Raw genomic sequence first — 11,184 nt, forward strand, 5'->3', positions numbered from 1 at the left:
ATTAGACAAATCAAGATGAGGTGATTACTAGCATGGCTAAAAATGTAAACATTGCATTGATTAACAGGCTGTTTAAGGTTTTAACGATCATATATGCATGCTCTGTATAAATTTGGCGAATATGCGGAGGACTCTAATTGCTGAAAAAGGACATACATTGGAATAGTACAATTAAATGTCAGTCTATATAACAACGACGACATCTTTTACATCTTTGTGGAAAACACTGCAACCCCACTAAAAGACCGGCGTTTGTTACAGCCAATCAAATAACAGAAATCTCTCACTAACCCCGTCTTATTTTAGAACTGGCCAATCGTAGTCAAGGAGGGAAACTTCCGTCCCTGACACTCAAAGCACCGGCCATTGTACGGACGCTTCAGCGAAAGCTTGGATTTAATCTGTGAAACTCCACATTTGTTTGATAAAAGTTGTTTTGTGGAGTTTTGCCTCTAGTCCGGAGCCGTTCGGCGTCGCTGCCATATGCAACAAAGCTGTTCATCAACAAGGGATTGTTGGTATTCTGGCGCATCCACCTTGCGTGTAGGCTAGCTCGCGAGCACCCGGAGTTAGCACACGTTAGCTAGCCTTCAAATCTAATGGGCAACAGCAGAATCATGTTTTTAACATTGGCTACGTTTGGAAGAAGTCAGGATTAAACACCTAGAGGTCTATAAACATTCAAAGGAGAAGTCTTTTTTATCAAGTCAACTGATTGTTTTTACTACCTGGGCTAATCCTCGCGGAGTCTCTCCCAAGGATGAATGGCTTCAGCACCGAGGAGGACAGCCATGACGGCCCGCCAGCCCCTCCGTTCTACGGCCAGAGCTGCTGCCTGATCGAGGACGGCGAACGCTGCGGCCGATCAGCTGGAAACGCCTCCTTCAGTAAGAGGATCCAGAAGAGCATTTCCCAGAAGAAGCTCAAGCTGGACATCGATAAGAGCGTACGTGACTTTTTGATACTCGAACTTTCTCACTTAGAAACTGGGTGTTAGCTAGTTCACTCTCCGGCTGACAGCTAATGCTAAACTAGCATGGATGCGGTGAAGAGTCACAACTTTTTGCGTCGTGTTGCGTTTTGATATCTATGTATATGTGTTTATAGTCCCATAAATATTTTTTATTGGTGGTGTTTTTTTTTCGACATTTAAGCTCTAATCTTAACCGAATGAAAGAGTTAGAGGAGCTGTGCTAGCGTTAGCCACATTAGCCCTCGCATGGGACAACCCTCCGTCATTCAAGTTTGGGGGAGTTGGCAGCAGCACACCCGGCAGAATTTCTTACACAAAGTCACTTTTTTTACTAGGAGCACAATGCCCCCAACTGAACATTTCAGGAGTGCAAACAGAAAACACACCGAAATCTCCTTACAAAGTAAATATTCACATTTCCTCTCACTTTCACTATATAACTGATAATTACCATTATCGTCAGTATCGCACTCTTTGTCTGTTTTCTTTCTCTTCAGGAGTTAAAGTGAATTGACAAACTAGCTAATTTGTGCTGTCAACTACTGGGCTGAATTATGGATCATAAGTTTGGCAGCAACAAAACTTTTTATAAAATAAACCGGTGACATAACCAACTACAGTTGATGCAATACCAACACGCTTGTTTTGGGGGGAGGTTTTGCCTTTGTGTGAAACTAATGTACTATTTTACACAAACGTGAATTTAATTTGATGCCTGTTTTAGAGTAACACTTATACACGAGAAAGTAATTGCTCAATAATATATGTTGAAATATAGTCCTGTGAACAAACATAGAAATCTGTCCTGCTGATGGGTATTAAAGTATAAAGGCTTATGATACTATTAAAACTGCTTTAACAAAAACAAAGGTGAGGTTAGCTATTGGTGTTTTTATAAGTATAGCTTGCTGCCGCCAGACAACAGACGAAATGAGAGTCGGGTAGTAAGGGACACAGTGCATATCTTGAATTTTTCCAATGCAAATGGAATCTAGTGTTAAACATGGAATATCGTGGAAATTGACATTCCCCCCAACAACTGTATGTTGAAATGGCTTCAACTCCTCTCTGACTGAGCATGAATTGAAACTAGTGGGGTTAGCTCGCCACCACCGCTCCATAAAATCCAAAGGGAACACCCTCGGTGTTTTGCATGGCCTTACTATGACATTCACAGAAAAAAAAGTAAATTGTAAATTGTGTCAAGTAAATTGTTGGCAGTCTACACAAAGACATCACCAACCACAGGTCTAGCATGCATATTATGTTTCCGGTCCTTTTTTGTTGTAGGTCAGTGTTACCAGGGATTGTTTTGCTATGAAAAATTGACCTCAGTATGTGAAACCCTTTTTAGAAGGGCCGTTAACCAGTGGTTCTCAGTTTTCGTCCGTCCCCCACCCTGCTTAATTGAAATACTGTGGAGAACCTCGCATATAGTTGTTATATATTTACCCATAGAAACCACTGTATGAGTTGCTGGCACCAGCATTCTGCAGACATTCATCTGATTATCAAAATAGATTCATGACTTGGCCGACCATCTGCAACAACTTAAAACAATTTCCACATTAAGTTTACTCACAGCCCCTACGACACCTCACCGCTATTTGACAAGCACCGCTGTAAACATACAGAGTGAAGGTTTGTAATGTGATCTGAACACAACATGGAGTGTTTTGGGAGTCAAGTGCGCGTATGTGCTCTGCAGTTCAGGGTCACATTTGTGCTGCTTTTCCTAAACTGCGGCGTTCACGTGGAAAGACTGAACCGAGAACCTTTCTGCAGACCAGATGCTTTCCAGACCTGCAAACTTTTAAGCACATATGCTTCATCACGCAAGCCATGTCGGAGGAATAACATGCACACAAAAGGTCGCAGGAGGACATCGCTAAAGGAACATTCCAGCAGGCGTTTAGCTTGAGCACATATATACACATTCAGCCACAATTGCTACCTTGTTACTTGTTGACTAGATCCACTAAACTTCAATTCCTGCTTTAAGTGTGCATGGCTAAAAAGCTAGTTATGTCTGTGTGAACTGCACTTTAACTGATTTATACCTTTCTATTTTTGTAGGTGCGTCACTTGTACATCTGCGACTTCCACAAGAACTTCATCCAGAGTGTGCGCAATAAAAGGAAGAGGAAGACGAGTGATGATGGCGGGGAGTCCCCAGATCATGACGTAGAGGTGCCAGAGGTAACAAATCTAATATTGTTTTCAGACACTTTTCTATTCAGGACAATAAACCCTTATGTGCAGGATTGTGGTAGCTATGCAAATTTTGTAACTTAGTAGCTTAAACAATGTGTCCTTCCAGTGATTGATGTGGTATCTTGGACAACGTTTCCACGGCAACAAAATATACAAACTGGACGTCCGGTTTTCAGCACCCTTTGTTGGCTAGGGATTCACTGTAGTATGAGAGTGGTTCTACCAACAGAACGGTCCAAAGAAGTGGTACAGAATGGATCCCTTATCGGGCACTAACAGAGCGAATCTCCTCCTCTGCTTCCAGGTGGACCTGTTCCAGCTCCAGGTGAACACGTTGCGGCGCTACAAGCGACACTACAAACTGCAGACCAGGCCCGGCCTCAACAAGGCCCAGCTGGCTGAGGTAATGAGGGGCACCACTTCCACAATCACTACACTTTTGCTTTGTTGACAACTGAAGGGTGCAGCTTCAACAACTTGATAAAATGTAGTGAGATAGTAAGAATTTCAATTCTTTCTCGATGGTCCAGAAACCATCAAGGTAACTTTTATGGACCATACATTTGTCATCACTTGTCTATAGTTTGATGTAAGGCTTGAAATGGTATGAAGTTAAGATGTTTGAAGGATCCTTACAGACATGCAATGAAGAAAGAACCAGAATGTATATTGTCACCTAGTAGATTTAGCTTGCCAGATGCTTTCCTGTTTTGCGGTAAGTACCGTTTCTGGTTCTATGGTTATCATCACACATGTCCCGTCATCACAAAAACAAAAACTTTAGCTGCTGAGTAAGCTGAAGTTTGAGGCTACTTTAGTTTCAGTGTTTCAGTTTTTACAAATACAGTCATCCCTCGCTATATTGTGGTTTTTCACTAATTAATAAATGATAAAAAAATGTTTGTGGTTGAAAGAACCAAAAAAAAAAGAGGGGGGTACTTTTGAATCTTTGCACCACGGTGATATTAACGGACCTTCAGCCATGTTGACATTGACCTCATTATAGGTGTTCCGCAACTGTCGACTGCGGCCCTGCAGTCCTCATTTACTTTGACATACACGGTGTTGCAGCTCCTACTCGGCTGTAATTGCTCACTGAGAGATTGTTAGACTAATTTGCCAAATCGACAGGTGGACCTTATACAGCTGGCCCCAGACATTCTCATGAAAACCTCCTGTATGCGACGTGGGCCTTGGGTGGTGGTAGAATAGGGGCGGGGGCATCGGATGTGAGCAATGGATGAATGGAACCCGGGGCCCGCAAGTTGAACGTTTCCCCAGACTCTCTACATCTTAACGAGGCCCCCACATCATTAATAACATGGCAGTCAACAGCCGACAACCAGTCACAGCTGTCCCAGTGTCCCCGTCCCGTTCAGGAAGCACAGAGTGCTTACTAGCGTTGAGTGTTTTCTTTAAAGCACTTTTTTTTTTCATTTAAAGCTAAGCTTTGTCTGCTCAGCTTGGGCGGTTCCTTGCACGCTGTCGAGAAAATCTTCGAAACACCTTCTGAAATCACAGCTTACAAATAGCCAATAAACTAAACAAACACCCATGGAAGTGATTTATTTCAACAGAACGAGTTGAAATGTGTGTCCACAAGACCGTGTACCCGCGTCGCAGGCTGCCATCTTGAGCTAAACGAGGCTCGACAACCGGCCCTTCCGTTTTACATTCTTCCCTGTCTCCTCTATCTGCAGACCGTGAGTCGCCACTTCAGGAATATTCCGGTGAACGAGAAGGAAACGCTGACCTACTTTATTTACATGGTAAAGAGCAGCAAGAGCCGCTTGGACCAGAAAGGGGACGGCAGCAAACCGCTGGACTAAAAAAAAAAAAAAAAAAAAACGCTAACGTTTTCAACCTTCCACAGCCATCATCAGCCACCATCTCCAAGCAAACCAAAACCTCTTTGGTATCCTTGGAGGACTTTCACTAGATAGTCACAAATGACATCCTTGTCTTTGCGACCGAGCACCAGGACTCTTTGTCTCAGTCGCCACAAGGACTTGATCACACTGTTCGATAGAAGCGCTGCCTTAAGAGTTAACTCGTTTAGGGTTCTCAACCTTGATGGAAGACCTCCCGCAAAGAACGTCTGGTGGATCAGATCAAGATCAATGTCTTACCGACCTACATGTAGCACCCAAGGACCAGATACCAAAAGTACGTCACGTACGCTAAAAACGTCTGTAACGCAGATTCGAGTTTTCTTCATCAAAGGACTATCCATTGAAACAATGCCACCATGTCAGGAAATCAACCGAAACCTGTAATGAACATTTATGTCAACAGAGGGCGCCACTAAGCTATATAGTTGCCATCTTCAGCGTCCTTTGTCTGATGATGAGCATCCTACTTTTACACGACAGACTCTTCCCAAGGGTTGGGAGCTGCTTTTATTTTGTTTCTCCTTTAATAACCCCCACCCTCTTTTGCTTTAGTTAACAAGTTTTTTTTTTTTTTTTTAAAACAGCGATTAGCAGAGGACACCCGTTTATCTTGACATCCCACATGTAAGTATTTAAAATTTCAACTACACGTCAAAAGTTACAACTCCTCACTTGTGTGTTTTGATGGTGGTGACTGCATGGTATGTACACACTTTATATAAGGGTTGTATTTGGCATTTCTCTTATTGTGCATAGTTTTATATTTAAATTCGCCCTTTACTTTACCCCCTCGCTGATTGTGTTTTTTTTTTTTTGTCCTCTGTTCAGTTATGGCTCGTAGGTTTCTTAGTGTCGCAATAGATAACACCCATCTTTTATTCACATGTAGATCTAACGGTTGTATTAGAAATGACATATATTTAAATATGGCTGCTTATTGCTCCTAATATTAATAATAATAAATGTACAGTCTAAACATGTTGTCTCTGTACTTTTTAAATGTACTTTTCAAGCCTGTAATGTACTCTTTATTACTCTAGCTTTACAACACTGGATAGATCATATGGGCAAATGTTAGCTCCTGCTTTGTCCAGCAGAGGGTGCTACAACAATGCAGTGTTCAGGTGGACTCCTCTATTCAAAATGACTGCTGGAGTCATTTCCCTTAGACATTATTAACCTGGTTTTTGTTCAACTCGTGTTTTTAAAAACGGTACAAAACAGCTACTAGCCACTAGAGGGCAGCACATGTACCTGGCAACGATACATCTAAAACTTAATATTCATTTAAAATACATAGCACTTCTAAATCCAGTAGCTGCATGCTATGAAGAACCCCATTGACTTGCATCTTATTTTTGAAAGAAAACGCCATCAATTGTGTGAATCACAAAGAAATTCAAATCCCATAATCTCAGACTATAAACTAATAATTCGGCAATGTTATATCAGGATTTTATCCACCAAATACTGACAACTGAAATGCCCGGAGATGCAATTTAACAACAACAACAACAACAACATACTTAACACAACCTTGGCGTCATAAAATAATTCATTTATTAACGGACCTCTATATCATAACTTCACACTTAGTACATTTCCATCCACATTTGGCACAATAATAAACCATTTCAATCTTTTTTTTTTCGTTTTTTCATTTTTATTTTTTTTCCTTTGGAGTGTAAAGCTGCTGTGCGTTAAGTGGGACATTCTCATGTGTCTATTCAAGCGGACATATAAACTCTGAGGTAGATTCAGTCAACAACAACACAAAGAAAACATTACACATACTTAACATTGGTTCAGCCCCTAGGTTATTATTTTTTGCCTGAGTATGGCATAACACTTCTTGTAAAAATGTTTATTATTTATGGTAAATTCCGTTTTTTGATGCATTTTTAACACAGTCAACTAAATGAAGCCGTATTGAGAAATAAAATGTGTTCCGATAGGAACGAAAAATCCCTTAACCGTCGGAGCTAAATTAGAAATGCACTAAAGCGTCAAATTAAATTGCAAAATAAAATAAAATACAGTGAAATGCGATGCAGCATCAACAAAAATGCAATAAAACATTTTTTTAAATCTGCATCTAGGGAAAAAAACAGAATAATTTAAATTGTTCATTTTACAAACACATACTAATGCACTTACACGCCACTTTATTTCATAGAATTAATTTAACTTTAGTGTCTAGATACTTTTTCATTGAATGTTTGCGACACCAAGACGACAAGAATGAAGGGATAAATATTATAAATTTAATAAACACAAAAACAAAAGGAGAAAATAAGTATTTTGTCCTTTCCCCCCCCCCCAACAATTCTCTCCTTTCTCCTTTTTCGTCATTGGGATCCAACAGATGATGCGTTCAGGTACAGTCAAGTGGTTTATCTGGTTCGTCTGTAATTTTTTTTTTTTTTTGCTTTGTTTGTTTTTAGGTTTTGTGTCACTGGTTGAGCTCCAAAGCCCAAACCTGCTGTGGCCATCCGGTCCTGCCCTTTACCTTCTTCTCCGTCGCAAAGGAGTCCTGGGGGCCTTCATTCTGTGGAGAGGACCACAACCACAAATAGTTAGTTCTAGTTTTATAAATATATACAACAAAACATACCATCATATTTGTAATATTTTAATGAGTAACCTTACCATCAGTGTTGACAAAAAGTACATTTTATGTACTATATTATTGTAGAACAAGCACTAAATAATGTGCATGATCCCTTTCTTTATAGTGGAAGTAATCTGTGTATAGTTTTATGAATCATAAAATGCATTTTAATAGTTCAACTGTCGTGTATTATAATGTATAATTACTGTACATGTACAATAAAAATGAAAAGTAACACAAGCTAAGCAAATGTTACAGGTTATTAATGCATAGCATTTAAAATTCCGATTTTGAAAGTAAAATAAATTAATGAATAATAAAAATGACATTTTTCTATTTCACTTTTTAACACGTGAACGCAACTGAATTGCTGCTAATTTAAAGAATATGAGTTTAATTGACTCAATATTGTGTTCTAAACTTACCATCTCCCTTTTCCTTTTCAGATCCCGGTTTTCAAATTTCTTAATTTCGGCCTTAAAGCCTTCGGTCTCCCCAGAGTCCTTAGCCAGGACGTCCATCAGGTAGGCGATGTAACTTGTGGCCAAGCGTAAAGTTTTTATTTTGGACAATTTGGTGTCTGCCGGTACGTTCGGGATGCACTCCCGCAGTTCGGCGAACGCCGTGTTGATGCTCTCCGTCCTCCGGCGCTCCTTCTTGGGCCCCGACGCTCGCCGTTTCGCCATCCCGACCTGGAGGCCCTCTAAGCGTGCGTCGTGCGCAGCGGCGGGGGCTAGCTCCGCAGCCGGGTACGGAGCCTGGATCTGGAAGTCCGGTGGAACCTCGCCGTGGTTGAGCACCCAGCTCTGGAAGTAAGGGGCGTCCTGGTGGCAGCGCTGCACGAAGGGGAAAGGTTCGTGCATGAGGTGGTGGTGGTGCTGGTAGCCCCCGATGAGGTTCATGGTGGCCCGGCTGATGTTGCTGCTCTCCGTCGGTGTCGCTGGCTCGCTGCAAAGCGCTCTTCGGTGGAGGACGGACGCCCAGCAGAAGTCAGGTATTTATCCAACTTGCCCTTTACATCTCTGATTTTAAAACCCTCGAACCTGGACTTCATTAATCCAAAAATCTCCACTTGAGCTCCACTTTTTCTTGGTGATCCTCGGTGCTGATTCCCCCGGCAATTGGCCCGAGAAATTTGACCCCGTTGAAGGTGCGAGACCCCCAGGTTTATATCATGTGTGCGTCCGCCTGGAGGGGAGGGAACCAATAGGGAGGATAGTGAGTGTTTGGATGGGAGGAGTTGCTTATTGGGACTAGGCTGCGGCACGCTGGGCGAAGGCCAGACGTGTGGATGTCCACTCTGGCTTTTACGCACTGGTTTTACGCACTGGACAACTGTTAAACGAACTTATTGAACTCTAAAGAAAAAGCATGTAGGAACTAAAATCATTATTTTTATTGGCAAGGTTGGAATTAACTGTGTTATTTTCATCAAAAATAGTCATTTTAATTGATGAAAACCTAATTTACAAACTTTTTCAACCAATAGTTCCTTTTGTAATGTCTAATAATAAATTTTATTCATAATGGATTCATTCAGTTTTCAGAATATCCCAACCATGAACCAATGGGTCATTAATCTCACAATAACCAAAATAGCAATAACAATTTTTAATGTGAAATATTAATCATTACAAGTTCCAATCATCAAATGGACGTGTTTCCCTTTGATTAAAAAATAATACCTTTTAACACCAGACTAATTTTTTTCATATTTAAAAAAAGACCTTTTAGAAGTATCTTTTGAAATACTATCATATTGATCACTTTGTGTTTTGCTGTATTGTTTACATATATAGGGTACACTGTATGTTATACATTACATATGCAATATGTTAGAATGCTGCTACGTTATTATAATGTATTGTCAGGCTATTTAAGTCAACTTTCTTATTAATATGAACTTATGTTGCATTTTTATGTATACAAACTCACCGACAGAGACAATCCATGCGTCCAGCAGCAACATTATCAGCACATAAAGCATTAATTCCAGCCCCTCCATCTTATCTCCATCCACCTAAAAAACATTATCCCATTACATTGCGTGACCTTGACGCTATTTTGAAACCATTTAGGGGCCGAGCCTTATCTAAATACAACCATAAATCACCTCCAGCGGGGGTTATACATGTATATTCCATAAAAGCAGCTCTCCTTAACTGCAGACGCTTTACTGTGTTTACACATGCGCCACTTTGCTGCGGATCGGCGCGTCCCAGACACGTTTTTTTTTTCATCCTTTAAATAATCATGTGTCACTGTTTTTATAATGTATTTGTAGTTTGGGCAACAACTAAGAAACTTATTTTTATACTGTATATCTGACGCGTTTTTTTTAAATAAATAAATACATCACAATGCAGGACACATGTCAAAAATGTTCAAATGTTTTAAAGACAATTTTTAAAAAATATATAGTAAAAATCCACTTTACAATAAAATCATACAATTAAAAACAAATACATGAAATTAATATTATTGAGTATAAATATTCAATATACACAATCAAGTTTTGCTACTTTTTTAATTAAATCTTCATTAAAATCTTTTTTTTCTTCTTTTTCAAAGTGTGAATATTCCGATAAAAGCGCCCCCTCCATAAAATGCACAGCTGTGTTTGACTCCACTGTACTAACAAGCTCCCAGAGTGCTGCTTTCACTTTAATGCACCATTAATTTAACACAGTGAAGGCCAAAGCCGTTCTTCATAATGAGCACCTTGCTGCTTTTTTTTTTAATATTATAAACTCAGCTATAATTACTGTAAGCCTCTCTTAGCTGCATGCATGGCAGCATGCAGGGGTCCAAATTGCATCCAAAATGTGAACTTCAGCTTCTAAATTAAATAAGCCTGCAGAAAAGTACATAAATCACTCTGTGGTGCTTTAATGTGTTTTATTTTCCACCATCTGCCCCGGTGGCTTTCTTTATATCCACAATTCCCCTCATAATCACCTCCTAATGAAGTTAGTGGAAGCCTTGTAGCTCCACATGACATGTTCTACTTGTTGCTATGACTGTTAAAACGTCAGCAGAATCAACCACGTGAGGTAAATTTGCAAGTTACCCACCATGCTAACACACTTCCCGTCAAATTCGACACGTTTTTAAAGCTTTCTTTGGAGCGAAAGACCGACTCCTTGTGTTCTCTTCCTCGTCAAAGCACTGAGGAACTCCATGAGGCCCGTCCAGAAAGCAAACCTGACACTGTTGATTAAGACGTCCACTACGCAGAGATGAAATACAACACTGGTCATACCCTCGACAACACTACCCTCCCCCCTTTACTCGAAAAAACTCTTCCCATCTTTTTAGTCTTTGTCCCATTACATCACTTTCTCCAGCAATAACAACAACAAAAAAAATCTTAAACCAGGACCACTCTTGATCTTTTGGGTTTGATATCGGTCAGTAGAGGTGCTGAAAGACTTCCAACCCCAGAAGAGTGCATTCTTCCTCCCCCCATCACTCCACTCCGCTCACCAAAACAG

The 11,184-nt window shown here is 40.5% G+C and overlaps 2 protein-coding genes across 2 annotated transcripts; one reads left to right on the forward strand and one right to left on the reverse strand.

Annotated features, from left to right (window-relative positions):
• Positions 1-305: 305 nt before the first annotated feature.
• Positions 306-5,134, forward strand: sap30l (sap30-like). Its single transcript, XM_058087119.2, has 4 exons — positions 306-946; positions 3,050-3,172; positions 3,492-3,590; positions 4,888-5,134. The coding sequence occupies exons 1-4, from the start codon at positions 761-763 to the stop codon at positions 5,014-5,016; spliced, it is 537 nt and encodes a 178-aa protein (XP_057943102.2). The 5' UTR covers positions 306-760; the 3' UTR covers positions 5,017-5,134.
• A 2,287-nt stretch (positions 5,135-7,421) lies between these two features.
• Positions 7,422-8,836, reverse strand: LOC131138462 (heart- and neural crest derivatives-expressed protein 1-like). The gene is made up of 2 exons (XM_058087389.2): positions 8,116-8,836; positions 7,422-7,627 (listed from the first exon to the last, which is right to left on the reverse strand). Exons 1-2 carry the CDS (start codon positions 8,590-8,592, stop codon positions 7,532-7,534), a joined length of 573 nt encoding a protein of 190 aa, XP_057943372.1. The 5' UTR covers positions 8,593-8,836; the 3' UTR covers positions 7,422-7,531.
• Between the last annotated feature and the right edge of the window lie 2,348 nt (positions 8,837-11,184).

This window comes from Doryrhamphus excisus, linkage group LG21 (assembly GCF_037039965.1).
Source record: "Doryrhamphus excisus strain RoL-2023G ecotype Guam linkage group LG21, RoL_Dexc_Guam_v1.1, whole genome shotgun sequence".
NCBI classification, from domain to species: domain Eukaryota; kingdom Metazoa; phylum Chordata; class Actinopteri; order Syngnathiformes; family Syngnathidae; genus Doryrhamphus; species Doryrhamphus excisus.